General features: G+C 48.0%; 1 protein-coding gene across 4 annotated transcripts in view; it reads right to left on the bottom strand.

The window, feature by feature from the left end:
• Positions 1–11,969: 11,969 nt before the first annotated feature.
• AEBP2 (AE binding protein 2) overlaps positions 11,970–27,048 on the bottom strand; it is a 60,137-nt gene continuing 45,058 nt past the window's right edge. For 2 of the 4 annotated variants that reach the window (XR_010985223.2, XR_010985221.2), the window contains 3 exons: positions 15,747–15,814; positions 15,379–15,526; positions 11,970–12,689 (listed from right to left, as the gene is read on the bottom strand). Coding sequence is in view for 2 of the 4 variants with exons in the window: in XM_068122302.2 (XP_067978403.1) it covers positions 12,626–12,689; positions 15,379–15,492; positions 15,747–15,814 (246 nt within the window). In the remaining 2 variants the exon portion in view is untranslated. The remainder of the gene's footprint in view (positions 12,690–15,378; positions 15,527–15,746; positions 15,815–27,048) is intronic. The other 2 variants (XM_068122302.2, XM_068122303.2) reach the window with 1 other exon arrangement.

The raw sequence follows: 27,048 nt of genomic DNA, 5'->3' as shown, positions 1-27,048 counted from the left end.
CATTGCTTCAAAAAGGGGACCACTGTGCCCGAAAAAGGCCAACCCCTGCTCTGCGGGGAAAAATGGCCTCCAAATGTGGTCCATGGTTTTTCTGTTTATACACAGCTTCAGATAGATCAACATATTACTACTACGACGATCTCGTCAAGCCCACACCTACGTTCTCACCCATACTTCGCGAAAGACACCATGGGATATCTAGGGTCCACCAACGACCAATGTGGGCAGATGTATCCTCCGACTTAACATTTGAGAGACGGCACACGCATTGATGCTTTTCCCTGCCAGCAAAACACTGGGATGACGGTTTGCAACTGGGTCGACATTCATACTCAGGCTAGACAATTCAGAAGCAAGTGTGTACATATTTTAGTCCAGGAGCCCAGAAGGTTTATTCAAGTGAAAAGTGCCGGAACGTTTGACCTCATGGGCTGATGGGGTCATCCACCGACATCACAAAAATGCATTACTGCCGGGTCTGACCCGTGGCTTTCCTCCCGAAATCACTCAATTAGTGACGCCATTACCGAAAAACCTATTTTGCTCAATATCTGGAAAAATATACAACGAATAAGGTGCCTATACCTCTGTTTACATGGTCAATTACTACCCTGACACCTATATAATTGCTAGAAAATGTATAGTCTTCCAGGTAAATGTGTAGCCCACCCGCTCATTAAGCGACGCCATTACCGAACAACGATATATGGAAAACTTGCAAATGTGCAGTTCACATAATTAACTTGATGTCCTCTTGGCATTACAAGTCTTCTCGATCACTTTCGTCACTCTCATCACTGTCCTCACTCCAAGCATTATCTGACTCCTCCTCATCGACTGAATTATCTTCCACGCCATCCCCGTCATCCTCATGTGGGCCTGTGAGGGACTCTGGAACTGAACTTCCTGGACACCAGTCTGGTTCAAAGCAGTTTTGAGACAACTTCCATCCATAGTCTGTCAGACTCGCCCCACCCGTTGGATCTGTCTGATCAGCTCTCTTCCAGATTCTTGCCACATAGTGCACCCTTTTCATATGATTACCAAGTGTCTTGGCGCACGGGGGAAGAGAGGCACAGTTTATCTTCTTTATTCTGGCAAGGGGCTCCTTTTCGTCACCACCACCCATTCGCATGAATGCCTCGTATCTGGCTTCATTGATGTCAGAGGTTTTGAAGCCATACAGCACGCAGACAAAGGATGTAACAGCTTGGACGTCTACCTCCTCAGCTGTTAGAGATCGCAATGCCATCACATGAGCTGCATCTGACTCCATCCGCTGGAAGGGCTTCACTTTGCCCTTTCTGTAGAAACACGATGTGAAATCACAACCAGTCAAGGCATGAAGGCCGATTAGCGCTTCAGTGATACCAGTCTGTTTCTTCTCAAGAATGGCAGCTAGTTTAGTGACATCAATGTACCTTCGGTGGTTGCTAGATCCATAGTCCATGATGATGTTGATCCCTTCCGACCTTCCAGAAAGCCCAAGCAGGATGATGAAGACGTCTTTTGTTTGCTCGTTTGTCAACGAGGATTTCCGGGAATCGTTCCTTTATCTTCGATATCAGACTTTGTGTAGTGTACCTATCAATGTCATCCTGTGTTCCTCCAAGAGCAAGAAACTCTTCTTTGTACAAATTGAAAATTACTGACGCCAACATGGGAGTTTTGTTTTTGATGACTTCATTTTCGAGGAACATCGACAAGTTTTTGAAGGCTTCAACGTGCATCTTCCGATTCGACGTTTGCTCTTCATCCGTCACATGCAGTCTTACATAGTCACGTCGACAACTGTTATGGTATTTGGCTTCCTTTGCAATAAGATCTTCCCCTAGTCCAATGGTCCTAGTGTCACACTTTTTCTTAGCAGCAAGAAGGATTGCCTTGCTCCCGTCTGTGGTCAAACATTGGCTGAGGGGTTCATTTTTCTGCAACTTCCTCTTCTGTCCACAAAAAAGACATTCCTGCCCAACAATACTTACAACAATACAATACATTCCTGCCCAATAACAATATTTCAATACAATTCTAACAGCCTCTCGTGCTGGTAGAAGGATGATCGGAACTTGAACGAGTGGTCTTCTGAGGTGGTTCAGATGGTTCTGTGCTTGGAGGTGCTCCTCTCAAAAGCACAGAATCGACTGAGGCAAACTGAGTGGTAATATTTGCCTTCTGGGCCCTCAGCTGTTCTGATCTCTTCCGAGGTGTTCGAAAAGTTGTCACTTTGAAGCGCCTTTCGCCGTCCAGCAGCATTTTTGCCTGTTTCCGTTGCTGGAATTGAAACACTTCAGGGCACGTTTCTTTTCTCCTCTTTCTTTGCAAATTATACAAACGGGGGTGTCATTTGTCATGATCTGTAAATAACAAAAAGGGACAGGACAGATGCATTATTTGCCACATTGTAACAAAAGACAGAGATGGTACGACTCCAGTAGGCAACTTTCAGGGTGAACTCCACATTTTCAAGCACTAGAGTTGGCATTGTAATATTTCACCATAAAAACATGGGTATAGACACCTTATTTGTGATATTATCATGCATTGTTTTTGAGATATTAATGAAAATGGGTTTTTCCGCAATGGCGCTGCTAACTGAGTGGGTGAACTAAACATTTACACGGTAAACTATACATTTTCTAGCAATAACGCGGGTGTCAGTGTAATTATTGACCATGTAAACATAGGTATAGACACCTTATTCGTGATATTATCATGCATAGTTCTCCAGATATTGAGAAAAATAGGTTTTTCGGTAATGGCGTCACTAATTGAGTGATTGCGGGGGAAAGCCACGGGTCAGATCCGGCAGCAATGCATTTTTGGGATGTCGGTGGATGACCCCATCAGGTCAAACGTTCCGGCGCTTTTCACTTAAATAAACTTTCTGGGCTCCTGGACTATTTAGGCCATCCTGTCCTCCTTACATATATCCTATACATACAAAGCGTTCATGAAAAAAAAAAAATCATTTAAAGTTAGCGCAATTCCTTCCAATGCAAGCAGTAGTCCCTTGTGGAGGCAAATAATTGATTTAGCCTGAACTTATATTGGCAGGAAATCCATGATAATATTTCATCCGTACTTAAAATGTCAAGGCATGCCCTTGAATGAAAACATCCAGTTTTGAAAATTTGTCAGGGAGAGCATAACAAACTTCCTCGATCTTTGTCTCTGGATAACTGCTCTTTGGGCATCCAAAATTCCCTGCGATTGATACTCTTTTCCTCTCCCTATAAATAGTTTAGAGAGAGCACCTGTAGACTCGGTTCAAGGAATGCGCTCAGTAGTTCTGGCACGAAGTGTATGTCTTTTTGATGGCGCGTTTGATGTACTTCTGTTCAAGATCCTGGACTCGTGTCCCAAGAGCAACTGTCAGACCGCAACTCCTACAGCACCTGGCAATTAACAAACACCGAGCAATGGCATCTTGAGCACAAGTCCAATCACAAAGTCAAAGTTGCAGGTGCTGGCGAGCAGAGCCCAGGACAGAAATCATCGAATGCGGTGTGGATGGTTACGACGATACATCAGCCACTCCTGAAGCCAAATAACCTTTTTCTCCCGGCTATCTAAACTCGACCACAGCCACCCCACCACCTTTCCTCCATTTCTCAATCCGTGTTATGACGTGGCACTTACAGGAACAGAACCTGAGATGAGACGGGCCAAATGCCCGGAGAAGTGGAATCACCATTTGCTTGATTTATCCCTGCGCTGGTTCCTTGGTACCATTTATCACGACCTGCTTTGCTACACCTGCCAACTTCATGTGGACAACTCTTAATTTCCTCTCTCCCCACCTACACTCTTCCTGAGCATTTCTCATTTACTAACATATACTTAGTCTTCTCCAAAGATTACTAACCTATACCAACTAATATTAATTGGACAAGCACGACTTGAGTCATCGCCATCATATAATACGGCATTCCATTATACTCGGTACAATTCCTTCGGTAGGGCTCAGCATAGTTGCATTATTTTTATTTGGTGTACAAGATGGAGGCTCGTGTAAAAGCTAACATGAATCACAAAAAGACAAACTGACACATAAAACATAAGATAAAGGGAGCGGGAGACAAGATGGGGAGAGAAAGGGAAGCACACAAGTACAACATTTGAGAGCAGGGACATCGGGAGATCTATGGGAGGGAAAGGGCTTGGGGGGAGGAGGCACGGGAAGGGGGGTGTGGGGGGGGGGGGGGGGTGGGAGAGGTATAAAACACATGGACACTGCTAGGACTAGGACTTCCAGGAAAGAAGTCGGAATTACAAAAAAGTGGATCTGGGGTTGAATTAGTGGGGGTAGAAAAGATCAAGGTTTTGGATGGGGGAAGATAAGAGATGGTGGTGAACAGCTGTTTTAAAGACCTGGAGGGAGGAGTGGGATTGAAGAGAGTGAGGGAGTTTGTTCCAGAGGCGGGAGTAAAGAGGAATGAAAGAGTGAAGGTGAACAAGGTCCCAATGTGAGAATGTGAAAAAGGGTGAAGTGAAGTTAACCAGGTTGTTTGCTCTAAGTGGATTTGATTGAAGGAAGCAGCTTTCAAGCTTTGTAATGTTTGCTTCTGGAAAACAGGCTCGTCTCAGAATTTGCATCATGCTATCGGATTGTCGGTAAAAAGCCAGCTGCCTCTTGAATGACTTCCAGATCGGAGTTAAACCGCCTGCTGGAGACTACAGTTGGTGCCCGCTACACTTTGCTGTACGTACTCTTAATGCACTCAAAGCAACACAACATGAACACTACGAATGCTGCACTCGCAACAAGGCAGCATTGCAACAAATCTCCAAAATCAAAAAAGGACGAAAAACTAGAACTGCACTCGGTATGGAGCACAACTCCACCTGGTTGGCCATATCATTCAATGGTGAAGAATCACTTAAAAAATTATACAAGCTGAATCGGGATCCGGATCTTCACCAAAATTGAATCGATTCTTCCTTGTCACACACTCACCCTGTCCATCAAGTTTCGTCCAAATCCATCCATAACTTTTTGAGATATCCTGCTATGTATCGTTTTTGGCCCTATCTCCCAATGGTGAAGAATCACTTAAAAAATTAAATAATTCTCATATCCGAATCCATATTCAGATCTTCACCAAAATCGAATAAATTTGTCGTTGTCAGACACCCAACCTGTCCACCAAGTTTAGTCCAAATCCGTCCACTTTTTGAGATATCCCGCTATGTATCGTTTTTGGCACTATCTCTAAATGGTGAAGAATCACTTTAAAAATTCTAGTAACCGGATCCGGATCTTCACCAAAATCGAATCATTTCGTCCTTGTCACATACGCTACATCTTTACCAAATTTCGTCCGAATTCGTCCACAACTTTTTGAGATATTTTGTTCACAAACAAACGGACAGAAGGGGTAACCTTAACATAACCTTATGTAACCTTAACATAACCTCGATCCATCTTTGGTGGTGGGGGTAACAAAGATGGCGTGCGACAAGGGTTGTTATATCTATGGAACTCACTCTAACATGTACATCCCATCATCATTAGGACAAACAATACGAAAGACTAGACCGACACTCGGTAGAGAGCGTACCTCCGCCAGGCTGAACAGTTTACATTTTGTATTCCACCGATATGTCAGATCTCGATCCGGACCTCAACGAAAATCTAGTTGGGTTGTTCTCGTCACCTAAACCACCTCGGTGGTGGAGGTAAATATACCTGGATGACCACAATCGCTCAAATTGCCCTTTGTGTCATCCGTGCTTGGTTGAGGAAGGTTCCTAAATAATACCACGTGAACATTCTCCAAAAAATGAATATTGCATCGACTTACGAGGTTTATCCATACAAGAACCCTTCGAGCTATTGGAAACAAACGAAATTGAATATCGAGACCAGTGATCCATACTCCAGTGTTGGTGTCGATAATCACATTCGCCAACCTATTCAGTGCTTGCTCAACTTTAGGGGCTTGTGAAGGAATATCCAAGTACAAAATCTGATTGTATACAATATTCTTGTGGAAGCGTTGTGATCTTGCACGCCGAAGATGAGATATCCATGACTTTGTGTAGCGATTACATGTACGGACCTCTTACCATGCGTCAAAAATGCCGTCGATTCCCTCCGACGACGTTCCTTTCGCTTCCACTCCTTGTAGATCTGTCTTGTATGGAACTAGCAGGAGTGCCCAGCGTTCCCCGTGATGTCCTAATCCTGTTCGCATTTTGAAGAAATCAATTTGTTCTTTTTTCTATTTTTTTTGTAGGTGCCTAACACATTTCCCGACACCAACTTAGGAAAATATTACACACAAAAAAAAACAAAAAAAAAAAAACAACGGGTGACAACAACAAAAAGTTTGACGAAGATCCGTTCAGCCATCTCTGAGAAAAATGTCGACACACAGACAAATGGCTTTTTAAAAAAATACAAGATCGAGGCTCGTGTAAGAGCTAACATCAATCACAAAAAAACAAACGGACACACAAAACATACAATAAAGGGAGCGGGAGACAAGCTGGGGAGAGAGGGGGAAGCACACAAGTACAACAGCAGAGAACAGGGACATCGGGAGATCTGTGGGGGGGAAGAGGGCTTGGGGGGAGGAGGCATGGGAAGGGAGTGGGAGAGGGAGGGGGGGGGGGCGATCTTATAGTATACATTATTCACATTACTGAATTCACATTCACATTACAGGTATCCGACTTATACAGGGGATTCAGGTATGTGCACCGATAAGTGAATACCAGGACAACTAGAGTAGACTAGATGTACAAAGCATTCGCAAGGTTTGTGTGAAAGAAGGAAGAGCCCACTGCGGAATGATAATGGGAGAAATGAAATGGGAAATTTCGAAACAGGACGTAGAAAATATAGAGGAGGCTGATTCATTGATTTCCTTCTGTAAATTTCACCAAAGAGAAGAATGAAGACTCCGCAAAAATGGAAATGGAGAAGCCCAAACTGGGATCACAGAAATGAAGAGTACATACTATTTGACATCAATTAGTGGCTGCTGTGTCAGTGTTAAAATGATTTAATAATGTATGGTAATGATGTACAAAATGTTCATAATCAACAACAAAAATTAGGAAATAATTTGATAAAGGTGAAAGTATTGGAATATTGAACAACGCACAGCAAGGACAGACAAAGTTGCAGACACAACAAGTGAATCCACTTGGATTCCGCCCAGGTTGGCACATGGAAATTATGATGTAGCATAATTATCATCTCGGGTCAAGATTTGAAATTATGCCATGGTTTTTGTAAAATTGCTACTAGTATTCACATTATGTTCACATTCATTCACATTCACAGGGTCCTCTGGGTCCTCTGGGCATTTGGGTCCTCTGGGTCATTTTCTGGTCTGGGTCTGGCAAATTTTCATTGACATTTGCCCAGTTTCAACTTTTATTGACCCAGAGGGTCATTTGGGTCCTCTGGGTCATTTGGGTCCTCTGGGTCATTTGGGTCATTTGGGTCCTCTGGGTCATCTGGGTCATTTGGGTCCTCTGGGTCATTTGGGTCCTCTGGGTCATTTGGGTCCTCTGGGTCCTCTGGGTCCTCTGGGTCATTTGGGTCCTCTGGGTCATTTGGGTCCTCTGGGTCATTTGGGTCCTCTGGGTCATTTGGGTCCTCTGGGTCATTTGGGTCCTCTGGGTCATTTGGGTCCTCTGGGTCATTTGGGTCATTTGGGTCATTTGGGTCCTCTGGGTCATTTGGGTCCTCTGGGTCATTTGGGTCCTCTGGGTCATTTGGGTCCTCTGGGTCATTTGGGTCCTCTGGGTCATTTGGGTCCTCTGGGTCATTTGGGTCCTCTGGGTCATTTGGGTCCTCTGGGTCATTTGGGTCATTTGGGTCCTCTGGGTCATTTGGGTCCTCTGGGTCATTTGGGTCCTCTGGGTCATTTGGGTCCTATATTCCTATCCTATAACATATATATCTCCTATAACCTATCCTATAAATATAGATTTGATGACGTCATGTTTACACATCTGAGCGACAGAAATGAGCGACAGAAATGAGCGACAGAAATGGGTGACAGAAACTAGCTTCACTTTTGAGCGCCCGAAATTCCCAGGCAAACGCTATAACGCACCAGGTTTACAACCTGTGCGTTAATAAAGTGTTACGGGAGTTTAACGCATGGAAAGAACCCCTACTTTACGTTTACAAGATTGAGGCTCATGGAAAAGCGAGCTCGTGGAGGCACGAAGCTAAGGAATGAACGAACAGGTATACCAGGAGAAAAAGGAAAGACAGCAAACTGGAAGAGACCTGAACGGGGTGGGGTTAACGGGGTAAAAGGATTGCACATAAGATTGGTGGATGATGATGACACACAGGTGGCTTGAGGCCTTGGGCGGAAGAGAGTTATAACAACTTCAGAAAGGTGATTCCACAAAGCAGGAACAATTCAGTTGTGGTGTGCTGCATTTTTGCACCTGCATTTTTGGAGTTCAGTCACGAAGGGATCAATTACTGAAACACCTTCTGCATCTAGGGACTAGGATAAGGTGTGGATGGCTGAGACAAGAGGGAACTCGACTGGAGAAGAGGTGGAAAAAAACAAAACAGAAACAGGCCACGGACCTGCCCTGCGATGTGAAAGCAACAGATCATGTTGCTTGGTCTCGTTGCAGAAGAATCCCTTTTAGGAAAACATTCTCAACTGACCAACTCCACGCACAACTGGCAGGATGGCCTAGAGGTACACACACTCGCCTCCAAGCTGTGTACCCTGGGTTTGAATCTCGAGCCAGATATAAACCGCCATCCTGATTCATCAATGTGTGCGCGGTCCATCGGGTAGACGTTAAGTATCCTGTGTTGCAGTGGCAACCCGTCCAGGAGCGGCAACCCGTCCAGGAGCGGCAACCCGTCCAGGAGCGGCAACCCGTCCAGGAGCGGCAACCCGTCCAGGAGCGGCAACCCGTCCAGAAGCGGCAACCCGTCCAGCAGCGGCAACCCGTCCAGCAGTGGCATCCCGTCCAGCAGTGGCAACCCGTCCAGGAGTGGCAACCCGTCCAGCAGTGGCATCCCGTCCAGCAGTGGCATCCCGTCCAGCAGTGGCATCCCGTCCAGCAGTGGCATCCTGTCCAGCAGTGGCAACCCGTCCAGCAGTGGCATCCCATCCAGCAGTGGCATCCCGTCCAGGATTTGAACCCTATTCAAGAAGCTGCTTCGGCGGAATCGACATTGTATGGAGAGCATGGTTCCTGATCATGAATTACAAGCAACAAATGGAGTCATCGAAAAATCAAGGGAATACCGGCTCCCGCTGTGTCTCGCGTTTTAAACTACAATAAAGCATTTGATTCAATAGAAGGAAATGGAGTTATTCAAGCACTGACAAGCCGAGGGATTGAAACACCATACGATCATCAAAGAGATGTACACCGATGTCATAGCAACAAGCAAGCTTTGCGTAGACAATATACCCATCGCTATGAATAGAGGAGTTGGACAAGGAGACACTTTCTCCAAATCTCTTCAAAGCAGTCATCCGATAATCTTTATCAAGATGAATTGGGAAGAAAATGGAATAAATATCGATGGAAAAAGTGAAATCACTTGAGATTTCCTGATGCAATCTTGATCTCTGATTATACAATGCAAGTGAAGGGAGAGTTGAATTAATTAAACAACGAAAGCAGAAAAGTCAGCCTGAAAATGAATGTCTCAAATGGAGGTTACGTTGCAGGAAAATATATAAACAAGGAGCCGATACTCTAGGTTCCCCGCATTTTGGGTGGTATGAGGAATGGATGCGTAAATATGAAATCGAAATCTTGAACGGTTCTTGATATATCGCATACACAAAAATACATGGACGGATGATCGGTCGAAGCTCATTTTAATGTCTCCCGTCTCAGACAAGCAGACCTTCGCGGAGGGACAGGGGACAACAAGGGGATTGGAGAACAAGCAAAGTAGATGACATGATGATAGCTCCAGATGGAGATGGGCCAGACACTTGGCATGAAGAGAAGAGAGTAGCAGAGTAACTAAAGTATGGCAACCATGATGACACCTGAAAACTTTGCTCACATATTGTGGGTGGGATGCAACTGTACTTTCAGCGTTTGGTAGACTCATGGAAATGGTACAACATGAAACGTTTTATACTTCAGGGCAGTGTAAAGGATAGAAGTAAAAGTGAAGGCACCGATGTTATAGGTCTGAAGAGGATGGCACAGAAGTAGCATACTTGTGTATGAATCATCGGTGTTGCATCAATGAGTGTGCTGCCCCTCGGATTGAATTAATCTGGAGTTCTCAGTTAATCTGGAGATCCATCTCATCGTATGAGCTAGTGGACACTAAAGATCCCACTGTGTCTTTCGACGAAGAGTACGTGAGTCATCAGCAGCACCCTGGCCAAATACCTGCCCTGACCAGGTGTGGGGCAAATGGGGGTCGCTTCCTAGTGGTGGACCTCAAGGCACTCTTAGTACGTACGTCAAAGGACCAGCGACCAACTGGGAAGCAGCATTACGTTTTATACGACGGTCCTGCCATCCATCCCTCACTCCCTTCAACCCCACCCCTCCCTCCAGGTCTTTAAAACAGCTGTTCACCACCATCTCTTATCTTCCCCCATCCAAAACCTTGATCTTTTCTACCCCCGCTAATTCACCCCAGATACACTTTTTTGAAATTCCAACTTCTTTCCTGGAAGTCCTTGCAGTGTCCATATGTTTTGTACCTCTCCCACCCCCCCCCCCTTCCCATGCCTCCCCCCACAAGCCCTCTCCCTCCCACAGTTCTCTCGATGTCCTTGCTCTCAAATGTTGTTTTTGTGTCCTTCGCCCTCTCTCCACATCTTGTCTACCGCTCCCCTTATTTTTTGTGTTTTATGTGTCGGTTTGACTTTTTGTGTGATTAATGTTAGCTCTTTCACGAGCCTCGATCTTGTATACAAAAAAAATATATATATACACAAAGAATTAAGTTAAGCACCCCCCCCGTTTTTTTACAACCTCGCACATTACAAGTTTGTTGTCGTCAAAACAGTGTAATATACCCATGATATTGCTATATTTTCTGGAGAAGTGATATTATGGTCACATAAAAACATAACAATCATGCCGTTTTCAATATTTTATTCTGAATAATTTAAGGTGAAATTTTTTGGGAATTTTAGGCATATTTTCACCTCAATTTAAGTATGGAGCTATAGGTCCATCACGGACAGTGTGGATGACGTTTATGTTTTCTAACGTACAGTCATTGTTCTGAGAAGACCTCTAGCGATCTTTGCGTCAATAACGTGTGTAGGACCCACGTGATCGGATCACTGACTCAACCCTACGTCTCATAGACCCTGTAAGCCGTCGTATGCGTTGCTGTGGCAGGTTGAACCCCCTCGAGCACGTTTGGGACATGTTGGGACGACAAATTGCGAAGATGGTCCCTCCAATAGCCAATCTGGATGAATTGGAACGTGCATTACATCGGGAATGGAACAACCTGCCACAGCAACGCATACGACGGCTTACAGGGTCTATGAGACGTAGGGTTGAGTCAGTGATCCGATCACGTGGGTCCTACACACGTTATTGACGCAAAGATCGCTAGAGGTCTTCTCAGAACAATGACTGTACGTTAGAAAACATAAACGTCATCCACACTGTCCGTGATGGACCTATAGCTCCATACTTAAATTGAGGTGAAAATATGCCTAAAATTCCCAAAAAATTTCACCTTAAATTATTCAGAATAAAATATTGAAAACGGCATGATTGTTATGTTTTTATGTGACCATAATATCACTTCTCCAGAAAATATAGCAATATCATGGGTATATTACACTGTTTTGACGACAACAAACTTGTAATGTGCGAGGTTGTAAAAAAACGGGGGGGGGGGGGGGGGGGTGCTTAACTTAATTCTTTGTGTATATATATTTCTGTGGATCTATAACTGCTCCAAACGGCAAGTTGATGACACACACAAACAGACATTGGTGTGAAAAATCATATTCATCAGACAGAATATTACCTGTTTTATTGGTCTTGTTGTTTGCAACTGTGCATTATCCAGGTGTTTGAAATCGAGTACTCGGCATGAGGAAAGATAATCGGCGCACACCAACATGCGAAGTGGAAATCCAAAATTATAATCACTTTTAAAGGCCTCGCAAAACTCATACAAAGAATCATGACAGTAAAGGTCAGGGAAGGGGTCAAAATGGTAGTGGGGGAAGCATGATGTGGTGAAGAGGATGGGGAGCAGTTGGGTAATAGAAAAGGGGAGAGGACAAAAAAAAAATGGCGTCCATGCTTTTGAAGCGACGCTAATTGTGGATTTCTCCAATAAGACAACTCTTGCACAACGGAAATTTCATGATGAACACGATTGTACTTTTTCTTTTTAAATCACCGTTTTACACGTCGGAAACATTCTCAGTCGCGGTGGGTTTTAAATAGTTTAAATGTCGATATTTAAATAATCATCAAAACACCCTTCATATTTGCACCAACTGAACAACAGCAAAAAAAGATTCACTGGGATTATGTTGCAATCTTTCGATGAAAAACTTGCGGCCGTTGGAAAAGGTGGAATCGAAAACAGAAGGTGTTCAGAGGCTCGGACACTCGGGCTTTTAATCGCTCTCACGGACGAGGACAAACACGTCTGGAAAGGCTACATCTGATTGCTGCCAGCCACCACTGTGGACTTCCTCCTTGCACGTCTCCTGGGCATGCTCCTGTTCAAAAATAAATAATACTTTAAAGTTTATGGTAAAACAATATGTCCAAATAGCATGCAGTGACATCTCTATCAGGGTGACACATTTTAACCTGGCAATGATTGACAGTCTAATTCAAAACTTCTTACCACCACTTCAACCCTTTATTTTGCTAACTAGCAAAGGTACCAGGTGTTGCTGGGAAACGCAGTCACTTAGCTGACAGGAATATTAAAAGGGGAGAGAGAGAGAGGAGGGGAGAGGGTATGGGAAGGGGAGAGGGTAGGGAGAGAAGAAAGGAAGGGGTCAGGAGGGGGTGAGAGAAAAGAGGTGGAGGGTAAGGAGAGGGGAAGAGAGAGGAGGGGCGAGGGAGTAGGGCAGGAGAGAGAAAGATGAGGAGGGGGCAGGGGAGAGCAGGGATCAGGAGGAGGGGTGAGTGGGGAGCAGGAGGAGGGGTGAGTGGGGAGTAGGAGGAGGGGTGAGTAGGGAGCAGGAGAGGTGAGCGGGGAGCAGGAGGAGAGGTGAGCGGGGAGCAGGAGGAGAGGTGATCGGGGAGCAGGAGGAGAGGTGAGCGGGGAGCAGGAGGAGAGGTGAGCGGGGAGCAGGAGGAGGGGTGAGTGGGAGCAGTAGAAGTGAGTGGGGAGGAGTAGAAGTGAGTGGGGAGCAGTATAAGTGAGTGCGGAGCAGTAGAAGTGAGTGGGGAGCAGTAGAAGTGAGTGGGGAGCAGTAGAAGTGAGTGGGGAGCAGGAGTGAACGGGGAGCAGCAGGAGTGAGTGGGGAGCAGTATAAGTGAGTGGGGAGCAGTATAAGTAGACGGGGAGCAGTAGGAGTGAGCGGGGAGCAGCAGGAGTGAGTGGGGAGCAGTAGGAGTGAGTGGGGAGGAGTAGAGTGAGAGCGGAGCAGAAGGAGATTGAAAGTGGAGCAAGAGAGGTAAGTGTTGAGCATGATGAGAGGTGAGCGGGGAGCAGGACATGGGGTGAGAGGGGAGCATGGGAAGGGGTGAGAGGGGGTGGGCATGGGGAGGGGTTGAAGGAGAGCAGGAAGAGGGGTGAGAGGGAAGCTGGAGGAGGAATGAGCAGGGATCAGGAGGAATAAGCAGAGAGCAGGAGGAGGGGCGAGAAAAGATCAGGAGGAGGGGTGAGAGGAAATCAGGAGGAGGGGTGAGAGGGGATCAAGAGGAGGGGAGGGAGAGGTGATCAGGAGGAATGAGCAGGGATCAGGAGGATGGAGAGATTGAGCAGGAGGTGGCAAAGGAGGAGGGAGCAGGGATGTTCCATTATCAAAAAGCTTGAAGAGCGCTCGCCAAGCTACTTAAGCACTCAAGGTAGCACTCCAACGAAACGGTCGATAAGGAACGGCTGGCTGGCTTGGCAAGCGATAGCAAGCCGATTGGTAATGGAACATAGCTCAGGGAGATGGGGTGGGGGAGTTAACTTTCACAGATGAAGGGCCCCCAGCCTGTGCTCCTCAAGCACCACTGTTGATCCGACACGTGTGAACACTATGGGGCTGCACCGGAGGTCTCTCAAAATACCACCTGTTACTAGCAAATTCCACCAGTCCCCTTGCTGATCTTCTTCATCCCCTTGCTGGCCAGATCCAATTCATCTTCTTTTTAAGTTTCACAGCGTTTTCAGAGCCGTGAGGTTCTATGTACGCCATGCGCCCAGACATAAGCGGTGAACGAAGGAGCCTTTGAGTAATCTACAGATGATTTTCTCCGGAATGTTTTGTGAGTTTCAAGAAAAGGCCCGTGCGTAAATGCCAGAGCCTCGGGTGGATGAGAAGTGGAAGCGGTGGGCTCTGCTTCAAGTCAGCAGATGACTAGAAGAGATAGACCGATTGCCAAGGTAAAAGTGGTCATACATCAACTTAAAATACTTACAACAAAGACAAGTTCAATATTTAAGCAAAGGAGACAATCATTACAGAAATAAGAAGAGCACTCTGACGTTACGATGTCGACCAATATGCCTCCGCTCACATTATTACATCATTATAATACTTGTACCTAGTTTGACTTGGATCCCTTGAGCCATTCACAAGTTATTAACCTATTAGAGACTCTGACCTCTGACCTCTTAATCCCAAAATCAAATTAGTTCATCTTTGCATCATAATACATACTTGTACCAACTTTGGTCAAAATCCCATCACTGGTTCATAAGTTATCGTGGTCACAGGATTTTTTACCCAACATGACCTCTGACCTTTAACCTCATGACTCCAAAATCTAATCAGTTCATCTTTACCTTATTATAAATACCTGCACCAAGTTTGACTTGGATCCCTTCAGCCATTCTCAAGTTAGCGCGGAAATGAAAAGCTATCACGGACGGATGGGATGGACAGACAGCCTGACAGACAACCCAAAAACATAATGCCGCCAGCAACCTCGTCGGCGGAGGCATTAAAAAAAGTGAAAAAAAAGGTCAAGCGAAAGTGAGTTGGGATTTCCCATTCAGATTTACCAACAGCAAGGTGTCACTGAGCTAAAACCAAAATGTCATAAAATTCCCACGAGATTGAAAAAAATGTGTGATTAATTAATTAATTAAACACTGCAGTGTGAGGCACAGGGTGAGCAATTGACAAACATTCTAAGAAAATGACAAGTTCAAGTCTGGTCTCTAAAGTAAGCTGATATTTTCTTAACACTGCTGACTAGCCTTAACGAGTTGGCAATGTCAAGGATGAAACAACTTACCTGTATATGCTAGGGTCAAGATGATGAAGGGTATCTGGTGGCAGGCGGGAGAGGTGCACCTTCTTCGTCTTCATTGCCGGGCATTCTCCCTCACTCACCCAAACATCAGGCAAGCTGGTGGAACAGCCAGCAACCAGCACTCTGCACCCTGAAACTTACACCAAGCATCAATCACCCAGCACCCAGCACCCTGAAACTTACATGAAACATCAATCATCCAGTACCCTTAAACTTACACCAAGCATCCCTCAACTGGAACCCTGAAACTTACATCATGCAACAATCACCAACAAAACAAAAAACTTCAAAACAAAGGAAATGTGAATATGGTATAACTGTTGTGGTGCTCATGTATTGATTCGACCCACATGTCTTCAGGCATCCAATGCAGAAGAACTTTCACTTTTCCTGACTCATCCTTCCTCCGTGCCACCACCTGAAAGGTGAAGATAAAGAAAGGTAGAAGTGAGCATGTGTAGGTATATATATATATATTGTTACGGTTTTTAGAACCTTCACTTTGTAAATTTAGTATTAAAATTTCCTATTGTAGCGACCCATGGGTCCCCCAAGCAAGACCAGCATCAGAATCTCATTGCTCCAGCCGGTGACGTCACCGGCGGGGATCCGCGGCGCCAGAGTGGCTGGTCACGTGACCACCAAAGCGTGCCGCGCGTGCGGGTATAATCAGCTACACCTGTTGATCACGTGACCACCGAAGCGAGGCGTGGCTTTCGGTTTCGGTTTCTGGTTGTGCTTTATAATGCAGCCCGATAAACGGGCTTTACAGTGTTCCCGAGCTGGTTTTACGAATAAATATCTTCTCGGACGAGTTTGTGCCTTGCCATCCTTTTGTCCGTATCATGCTGGAGCCCAGACTCCTTCACTGGTGACCCCGAAATTGAACACGCAACCCCGACTGCCCCCGCACGGATGCGGGGGCTGCGAACGGACACGGCAAGCACGCCCTAGCCAGGGAAGCCACCTAAGCTGGTGACGCCGGCTTCTCCTGCACGGCTTCGGGCGCAGTTTCGAAATGCCGGAGTTTCGGAAACGACGACGGCCATGACTATGAGGTTCGCGCACCGCGCTCGGCTCCTCCTCTACGACCGGAGGGGCGAAGCTATTCCAAGACCCTCCGAAGGCACGGCTGCTTCGTCACCTTCGCGCGCACCGACGTTGGCAGAACGGCTGCTTAGTCACCTTCGCGCGCACTGACGTTCGCGGCACGGCCGCTTCGTCACCCTCGCGCACCTACAACCGCAACTACTTCTCCGACCCTGCATCCTCGGGAGGCCCCATCCCCCGAGGCCTTGACCGACCCTGCAACCTCGGGAGGCCCGCGAGGAACCTCGGCAGCCTCCCCCGAGGCCTTGACCAACCCCTCGGTTGGCTCACCCGCTTTTCGCGTGCACCGCTCGAGCCTTCTCGGCACTGCACCCACGAACTGCAACCTCGGGAGGCCCGCGAGGAACCTCGGCAGCCTCCCCCGAGGACTTGCCCGGCCCCTCGGCCGCCCCCCGTCCACTGCATCCCCCGAGGCCTTGACCAGCTCCGCATCCTTGGGAGGCCCGCGAGGGAACTCGGCAGCCTCCCCCGAGGCCTTGACCAGCCCCTCGGTTGGCTCACCCGCTTTTCGCGTGCACCGCTCGAGCCTTCTCGGCACTGCACCCGCGAATTGCAACCTCGGGAGGCCCGCGAGGAACCTCGGCAGCCTCCCCCGAGGACTTGCCCGGCCCCTCGGCCGCCCCCCCGTCCTGCACCCCCCGTCCGACCACCCCCCACCACACCGGACCCCCCCCGCGACTGGCCAGGGGTCGTTTAGGTTGGGTCATCCGGACCCCCCTCAGGTTGACCTCCCTGGACCAAGTCCATTCTGGGGGGGCGTGTGTAGCGACCCATGGGTCCCCCAAGCAAGACCAGCATCAGAATCTCCTTGCTCCAGCCGGTGACTTCACCGGCGGGGATCCGCGGCGCCAGAGTGGCTGGTCACGTGACCACCAAAGCGTGCCGCGCGTGCGGGTATAATCAGCTACACCTGTTGATCATGTGACCACCGAAGCACGCCTCGCTTGAGAGGCGTGGCTTTCGGTTTCTGGTTGTGCTTTATAATGCAGCCCGATAAACGGGCTTTACAGTGTTCCCGAGTTGGTTTTACGAATAAACATCTTCTCGGACGAGTTTGTGCCTTGCCATCCTTTTGTCCGTATCATGCTGGAGCCCGGACTCCTTCACTATGTACATTTCCCCTTTAATTGGCTGTTAATTGAAATGAGTGCACCGTAGCTAGTCCATGTACAAGCACGTAGGCCACCACATACCCTTCTAAATAGTTATTTCCTTATTATGTGTACTAGGGCATGCCCGTACTATATATATATCTAAAAGTATATCCCCCCCCTCTATTTACATGCAATGGTTTGGACAAAGCGAACGGCTTGCGAGTACGGTGACAATCCCCCCCCTCTATTTACATGAAATGGTTTGGTCCAAAGCGAACGGCTTGCGAGTACGGTGACAATCCCCCCCCTCTATTTACATGAAATGGTTTGGTCCAAAGCGAACGGCTTGTGAGTACGGTGACAATCCCCCCCTCTATTTACATGAAATGGTTTGGTCCAAAGCTAACGGCTTGCGGAGTTTGGTAAAGAAATCGCCATCGCGTGCACAAACGCGCAGGAAAGCGAATGAATCGCAAATTAGTTTTAATTAGTTTTAAAACATAGTTTAACGCCCGAGCGAGTTTAACGCAATCGCAAATCGCATCGCAAAGCGAAAGAATCGCAAATTAGTTTTAATTAGTTTTAAAACATAGTTTAACGCCAACATAGCGCCAACATAGTTTGCCGACGGGAAATAAATGAATACGCTCTCAAATGTGCCGTCCGAGGCAGAGTCTGTTCGCCACGTTCGGCACACGTGATAGCTCGCTGCTCTCTGATTGGTTGAATCGTTTTTTGGACATAGCTCGGTAACTACTTCTCTGATTAATATGAAACCTTGAAAAGGCACATCCTCGGGTCCCCAGCAATATACCTGGCAAGTTTAAAGTATATCGGACCCGTGGTTGTCGAGAAACAGCGGTCACAGACAAACATACAAACATACAAACATACACACAGAGATTACTGGAATTATAGATAGATTAGTTTAAGGCTGTGTTTCCCATTAGTTGACTGCATTACATCAGACTAGGACGTGCCCGTACGTGGGTGCCCGTTCCTTGCCAAAAAAAAAAAAAAAAATGTCTTTGCCCATGGGCCCATGGGCGTGCCCGTAAGTGCGTGATGTGACCGTACAATGAATGTATCGTCCCGACGCCGCAGCTCGGATGGCGCTGCAGTTAATCGGGCCTGTATCGGCAGAGTTATTATAAACGTGTACTACAATCGATCGTACCTTACAGCGTCTGCTCGCCACGTTCAGCATCAGTACGTCGTCACTATGACTATCCGTAAGTCCGGAAGTGACGTCCTCATTTGACTGTCCGGAAGGTCGCATATCGCAGTTACGATGAATCGCAAATTAGTTTTAATTAGTTTTAAAACATAGTTTAACGCCAACATAGCACCAACATAGTTTGCCAACGTGAAATAAATGAATACGCTCTCAAATGTGCCGTCCGAGGCAGAGTCTGTTCGCCACGTTCGGCACACGTGATAGCTCGCTGCTCTCTGATTGGTTGAATCGTTTTTTGGACATAGCTCGGTAACTACTTCTCCGATTAATATGAAACCTTGAAAAGGCACATCCTCAGGTCCCCAGCAATATATCTGGCAAGTTTCAATTAGATCGGACCCGTGGTTGTCGAGAAACAGCGGTCACAGACAAACACACACACATACAGACACACACACACACACAGAGATTACTGGAATTATAGATAGATGAGATAAGATAGATTCCCTTTACAATTGCCCAAAACCTCCATTTCCAACTGCATCATTGCCATTCGCATTGCCAACTACATTTGCCGCCATTATGGCGAGGTCATCTCAGAGAAGAAGGTGGGAGGAGTAAACCAAGCGCCAGGAACAAGGCGTGGCTTTGCCAACGCTTCATCAAGGGGGCGGGATCGGTGAGCCCTCACGACCAATCCAGGCCGAGGCGAGCTCACCGATGGGCGTTTCTAAAAGGCCGGCGGCTTGATCGCCACGCGCCTTATAAAAGGAAGTTGGGAGGGACTGCTGGAGGAGATGACCGAAAGAGATGACCGAAGGAGATGACCGAAGCAGATGACTGAGGAAGCCCCCACCAGCGGATGACCGAGGAAGCCCCCACGAGCAGATGAGTAAGGAGTCCACCGCAGCGGAATTCACCGCAGCTTTGAGACCACCGCAGTTTTGACCACCGCAGCTTTGAGCTTTGACGGCAGTTGCGGCCACGAAGCAACGCCGCCGTGCGAACACGCTTGAGGGTCGGCGGCTGCTCACCTCGAGCCGCGTCATCACACCAACCGGGCTCGCATCCTTCCCACCGTGTGATCCCACCTTCTCATCCGTCCAGCCATCCACCTCCTGCCATTAATTCCTGCTTCATTCCCCGTGTAAGTCTGTTGTCGTGTCCTTCGTGTTGTCTCTGGGAATAAGTAAGACTGCATAGGTAAGTTAATAATTGCACTGTGTCTTCTTCTCCTTCTGTCTTTATTTTCGTATTTTTCCTGCTTCCTTGGTTTCTTTGGTCTTGTACATAATAGTTAGTAATAAATCCCTGTTCTTCCTACCTTGCCTTCTTTCCTTTACATCCGTTTCGTTTTTGTGATTTCCCCATTGAATACCTGTGGCACGATTTGACCAACGTTTAGGATCGGGTGTAGTATTACTAATGGTTCGAGCCGCGGCTGCTAATCCGCTCGGCAAATAACATCTTGTCCGCGGTCTCGAACGAGGTTGCTCACCTGTCTCTCTGGAGGGAGCTGGGCAGCTTCAGGACTCACGTCGGTCAGTCACAGACAAGGGGATTAATTCCCCCTTGGTAAGGGGAAAAGGGGCTAACGGTGAGATCCGCAACAATTGGTGTCAGGAACGAGATTCGGACCTGAAGTGCGCTTAGCGCACTCAAATTACGAGTGGCAATTTTTTTTATTTAACATCCAAATTTAAAATCGTGCCATGGATAATCAAGGTGATCGGATGCCGGTGGGTGAGTTAGAAGAGGGGTTAGAATCAACCCAGGACCCCAGGGAGGAGGTGGGAGTAATAATGGAGGAGGAGAGCAATGAGGATGTGGTAGCGGCGGTCTCAGGCACACGAGATGGCGGCGCCTCGCATGAGGTGGGAGGCGCACAAAATGGCAGCTCGCACGTGGTTGCGGCAGCCACGCCCGCAGCACCGGTGGATTTGAACCTTTTCATGCTGCAAATGGAGGCCCTTATGGCCAAGATGGGTGAGCAATTGGGAGGCCAAATGGGGGCAATGAGGGACAAAGCGAGGGGTACTAGTGCCCAAATTGGGGAATTGAGGAATGACATGGGAAACCAAATTGTAGGATTGGAAAACAGAATGGGGGAGCGATTAGGAAATCGAATCGGGGGGCTAGGAGCTAAATTTGAGGGTTTAGACAGCAAATGTGAGGGATTAAACGACAAATTGGGAGGAGTAGGAAACAAGTTGGGAAGCAAATTGGAGGGATTCGGAAGCAGATTAGGGGACAAACTGGGGGGCATAATTGGCCAAGCCAAATAAATAAACGAGGGGTTGGCGAGGAGGCAGGCCGCATATGAAGTAAGGGAAGCGGAGAGGGACAGAGACCGCAGGTTGGGCGAGGAGGTCCCACGGGTGCACGATGAGGTAAAGCAGGTCGAGAAGCGCTGGTTGAGCAAGGCGGAGGAAAGCACAGGTAACTGGACCGGGGTAGACATCGCGACCCGGGGTATGGGGCAGCCGGCGACCGCTGAGGTAGAAGAGGGAATTTTAATAAAGCCAACGGTCGTCGAGGTGAATAAAGGAAAAGTAGTGGTGGGTATAGTTGAAATTGAAAAGACGACGGAGGTAGCCCGGGAATTGGAGGGAGAAATGGAATACGTGCAAAGTCCGTGCTCACACCTTGATGCCGTGCTTAATCCTTATAAAGATTTGCAGGTGTTGGTGCAGGGAGGAAGAAGAACCCCGAAGGTGAGACAGGCTGTATATGGTGCTGAGGTTTTTCGGCAGAGTGTTTGGCGCGAAGAGAATTGTCGCGCGATTGGGGTCGATATGGCACCCGGGCGTTTGTGGAAAGTCCGTTGGGCGCTGTGCGAGTGGAAATGGCACTCGTGTGAGGAAAAAGTGTGCGTCGGCGAGTGAGTGTGTTATAAGGTGTGGGAGTAAAACCGAGTGCGAGCGGGAATGCACGTCGGAGTGTACAGAGTGTGACACAGAGGTGAGAGTGACCCGGAGAGTGAGTTGGTGGAGGAGCGGGTGCGAGGGAGGATGCACGCTTGGGATGGACGGCGAGAGTGTGCGAGGGAGCACACCTGAGTTGGTTGTGGCGCGGGTGTGGGAGAGCCCATTGAAGCGCGTGAGTGGGTGGATGCGAGAGTGCATGCCCATGGTGAGTGTTACGGAGGACGTAACGGAGGAGAAGTGTGTGAACGACGAGTGTGCGCAAGAGAGTGCGCGAGAGGTGTGGTGTGTCACAGGGAGTGCGGTGGTGGAATGGACGGAGTGTGTGGGATGCACTGGAGGCGCCGAGACGCCGGGTTTTGTGAGTGTGAAAAGGGTAGCGTATGCATGTGAGCATGCGAGTGAGGCATCGACGTGGACCGGAGCAGCGTTTAGGGCGACGGATAGCCGACGTGAACACTCGGGGCGCGGTGCGCTTTGTTGGATGCGAGGCCCGGCGCGGATCGGTGCCGCGTCTCTTCTCTACGAAGCGTCATTGCCGATTCGGGCCTGACCCCGCCCCGCACGGTCGAGTCTGGGCCTAGCCGGGCAAGGCGACCGGTCCGGTTCAAGGGTGGGTAGGAGGTAGCGGAACGGTGCCCCCTTGTGGCGGGGACGGGGTTCCGACCGGGCGAGATTGAGCCATCGGGCTGGAGGCCGCAATTATCCGCGCCGAGATGGTGCGTGGAATCTCGGCCCGACCAAACCGCCTCCCCTGAACCGAATGCTGGACGGATTCAACCTGCAGGCGACCAAACCACCCGAATTCATTGCTCGGCTTTGCGAAGCCGAGTTTTAATGATGTAACGACGCACCGAGGCTCAGATATAGTGGACTGTGATGATGATAGTGTTTTGGATTCGAAATTTTGGAATAGTGGATAGGATTGGCAGAAGTGATTGGCAAAATTTGATGATTGGCAAAGGATTGGTAGAAGGATTGGTAGCGATTGGCAAATTTTGATTTGCAGGAAATTGGATGGGCCACATTGATAGTAGAGGATGCCCGATGTGGTGGGATGGCAAATCCGCCATCCCTCACAATGGGGCACATGAGCTATAGTTTTATGGGGTTTGGCAGTGAAAGCTCGCCGAGGGAGGGTTAGGATGAAGTATAGGGACCTAGAGATGACCATAGGTAACGGTAGATTTAAGTAGCAACATTATATAGGTAGTGGGGACGGAGGTAGATTAGTTTGGATTATAACGAGGGAGCGCAATAATGTAAGGGGCGACGGGGAAGCGCGAGTTTTAGCAGGGCACTAGTTAGATCAGATGATGCCGTGTGAGTGTTGAAAGGGTATTCGGAAGTGTATTGTGAAAAGTGTGAGGTGATTGTGAGTTGTATTGAGCGTGGAAGTGTATGGAGCAGTGTATGAGGAACAATAGTGGTTGTGCATTGTATTGAATGATTGAAGAAGCCTGGGAGGAAGGAGGGTGCAGGAAGCACCAGGTGTGATGGCACAGGTGTGCAAGTGAACAGGTGTATGGAGCAGTGTATGACTGAGTAGTGGTGATTGTGTGTTGTGTTGACCGAATGGTCCTGGAGGAAGGAGGGTGCAGGAAGCACCAGGTGTGATGGCACAGGTGTGCAAATACAGGTGAGCATGGTTGTGTGGAATACATGGAGTATGGAATATATGGAGTATGGAATGGATGGTGTGGAGTGAGTATGGTGGAAACTGTGGAGTGGAGTGGATGGTGCGAAGGTGTGAATGGGGGAAAAGTGGACCCCTATCACGAATACCCGGGGAGGGTAGTTTAAGAGTTAGGTAGAGGGAGTAGGTAAATTGTGGTTGGATATTGGCATCTGTGGTGCGTGTGGAAGAATGGTGTTTGGATGGGTGCATTAGTGTTGTGGAAATGGCTGGGCGTGTGGCCTGTTAGTGTGTGTAGTTAAATGGGCACTCCACCACTGTTAGGATGTCGGCCAGGTGAGGCCGCAGGTGGGCTCTGGGAGCCGGTAGCGTTGTTGTGGATGGGGCCCGAGGATCCGGAAGACGGACCCGGGTAGCCCAGTGCCAGAGAGGGCACCGAGTGGGGTAAGCGCCAAGGAGGGCCTTCCCCAGGTAGATAGGTTAGGTAAGCAGCAGGTAAGCTCAGAGGCAACTGCAGTGGTGGAGGTGTGCAGGTGGGTAGACCTGCTGGGAGAGCCCCACGACCCAGTCCTGAAACTGTGCAAAGGCACAGGGAGTTGAATCGGGGGAGTGAGACCCCAAATTGATGAAGCACCACAGTTTGGTCAATGGGAATTTGGTTCTTAAAACCACATAGAGTAAGATGGCCAATGGATTGGCAGGGAAAGACCCCGGGTAGTGTAAAGTGTGTTAATGTCATTTAGAAGGTAGTTAGGATTGAAGTCTCCTCGCACCATCTGCATCCACTCACCTGGGATGACGTACCTCCACACCATGCCAGGTGGTTTTTATTATTTTGATGCAAATGTTTGGATTGCGAGACGCATCATGACGTGGGTGTGACATTGTGCTGATGTTCCATCTCTCCCTCCTTATGAGGATTGATGATGAATTGGTGATGGCAAATTTAGACATTGGGATTGTGACGAATTTGGTATAGGGGAAATATGGGGAAGACGTGACGGTAGCGACGAATTGGTAAGGGTGTAGATTTTTTTTGGGTACATATGGGGTAAGGGCAAGGGTAGAGTAGGTAGCAGGGGGGGTGACGTACGGTAGGGACGAGCTTTTCTCCGCTCAGTCTCCAGACGCACCTCACTCTGCATTGCCTTCATTGATGTGTACCCTTGTGACCTTACCCCTCACTCACCTATCTTCTCTGTCTTCCTTCCCTGACCCATGGATCGTGCTCTCTGGGCACTGAGGGGAGCGTGCGGGGGGCCGCGTCGGTGTGCCTGAATCCTCGCAACCAGCTGCCTGCATCCACGCACCACTTATGGACCACATGTCTGTGGCTGAGCACCACTCATGGACCCCACGGGTTGGGGCATGGCCCAAGATCTTGCTTGCGGACCCGGTGAGGTGGCACCAAGCCCACAGGTGAACCACCCATAGTCAGCCCCTGTGGGCCATGAATAAAAAAAACGGACACGTTTTGTGCATTTTTCATTTTTATATCCACCAAGTAGGCCGCCAGTAAGAAGAACAAGACAACATCTGGAAGAACAACGGCCAGCAGAGGGAGCCGAAGAGCAAAACCACCATCAGTTTGTTTTTTTATTATGGAACTGTGGTGACTGTGCACTGACTGGTGCTTTATGGGGCTTTTTGGTGCTATTTGTTGGTGCTGGTGCGTCGATGCAGCGCAGCCCCCCCCCCCCCCCAAAAGAACAATCGCAGGTCCTGGGTTGCGTTTTGTAAATACAATCAGCGTCACTTGTAAATAATGCTCCCCACCGTTCATGTTTAGTTTGAAAACCATTCTGCAATTCGGTTATCCTGTGGGCGTGAATCTGTTAGATAGGGTGCAATGCAGCAGAGGGACATACTTATTTGTGTTTTAAAACTGTCGCACTCAGGGTCAGGTTAATTGTAGAGGGAACTACACCTACGTGCCACACTAAGTTAAAGTTTTGTCGGCCCGAGCCGTGCCGTGAGGAATGAGGGTGCTGTGTTACGGTTTTTAGAACCTTCACTTTGTAAATTTAGAATTAAAATTTCCTATGTACATTTCCCCTTTAATTGGCTGTTAATTGAAATGAGTGCACCGTAACTAGTCCATGTACAAGCACGTAGGCCACCATATACCCTTCTAAATAGTTATTTCCTTATTATGTGTATTAGTTTAAGGCTGTGTTTCCCATTAGTTGACTGCATTGCACCAGATGAGATAAGATAGATCCCCTTACAATTTCCCAAAAACTCCATTTCCAACTGCGTCATTGCCATTCGCATTGCCAACTACATTTGCCGCCATTATGGCGAGGTCATCTCGGAGAAGAAGGTGGGAGGAGTAAACCAAGCGCCAGGAACAAGGCGTGGCTTTGCCAACGCCTCATCAAGGGGGCGGGATCGGTGAGCCCTAGCGACCAATCCAGGCCGAGGCGAGCTCACCGATGGGCGTTTCAAAAAGGCCGGCGGCTTGATCGCCACGCGCCTTATAAAAGGAAGTTGGGAGGGACTGCTGGAGGAGATGACCGAAAGAGATGACCGAAGGAGATGACCGAGGAAGCCCCCACCAGCAGATGACCAAGGAAGCCCCCACGAGCAGATGAGTAAGGAGTCCACCGCAGCGGAATCCACCGCAGCTTTGAGACCACCGCAGTCTTTACCACCGCAGCTTTGAGCTTTGACGGCAGTTGCGGCCACGAAGCAACGCCGCCGTGCGAACACGCTTGAGGAGAGTCGGTGGCTGCTCACCTCAAGCCGCGTCATCACACCAACCGGGCTCGCATCCTTCCCGCCGTGTGATCCCACCTTCTTGTCCGTCCAGCCATCCACCTCCTGCCATTCATTCCTGCTTCATTCCCCGTGTAAGTCTGATTGTCGTCTGTCCTTCGTGTTGTCCCTGGGAATAAGTAAGACTGTATAGATAAGTTAATAATTGCACTGTGTCTTCTTCTCCTTCTGTCTTTATTTTCGTATTTTTCTGCCTCCTTGGTTTCTTTGGTCTTGTACATAATAGTTAGAAATAAATCCCTGTTCTTCCTACCTTGCCTTCTTTCCTTTACATCCGTTTCGTTTTTGTGATTTCCCCATTGAATACCTGTGGCACGATTTGACCAACGTTTAGGATCGGGTGTAGTATTGCTAATGGTTCGAGCCGCGGCTGCTAATCCGCTCGGCAAATAACATCTTGTCCGCGGTCTCGAACGAGGTTGCTCACCTGCCTCTCTGGAGGGAGCTGGGCAGCTTCAGGACTCATGTCGGTCAGTCAGTGCCAAAGGGGATTAATTCCCCCTTGGTAAGGGGAAAAGGGGCCGACGGTGAGATCCGCAACAATATGTGTATATATATATATATATATATATATATATATATATATATATATATATATATATATATATATATATATATATATATATGTATATATATATATATATGTATATATATGTATATATATATATATGTACAGGGTGATTGAAAAGTAACTCCCTATTTTAAAATATTTAGAAATTATTTATTTATTGTAATATGTTTCTCAAATTTTTAGTGTTTATTGCTTAGTGTATGAGAATTTAATCTGTGTTGGCTTTTTTTTCAGATTATTTTTTGTTTGAAATTCGGAAGCCCTACAAACATGGCTGGACGTCTTACCCTGTAGGAGCGTGCCCAGCTAGTGGCCTGAAGATTGGTCTGATCTCTTTAAAAATATCCTCTGGTCTGATGAAG

Source organism: Myxine glutinosa, chromosome 7 (genome assembly GCF_964187855.1).
Source record: "Myxine glutinosa chromosome 7, kmMyxGlut1.1, whole genome shotgun sequence".
NCBI classification, from domain to species: Eukaryota; Metazoa; Chordata; class Myxini; order Myxiniformes; family Myxinidae; genus Myxine; species Myxine glutinosa.
The sequence above is the reverse complement of the archived record's forward strand: the minus strand, read 5'-3'. Positions and strand labels throughout refer to the sequence as shown.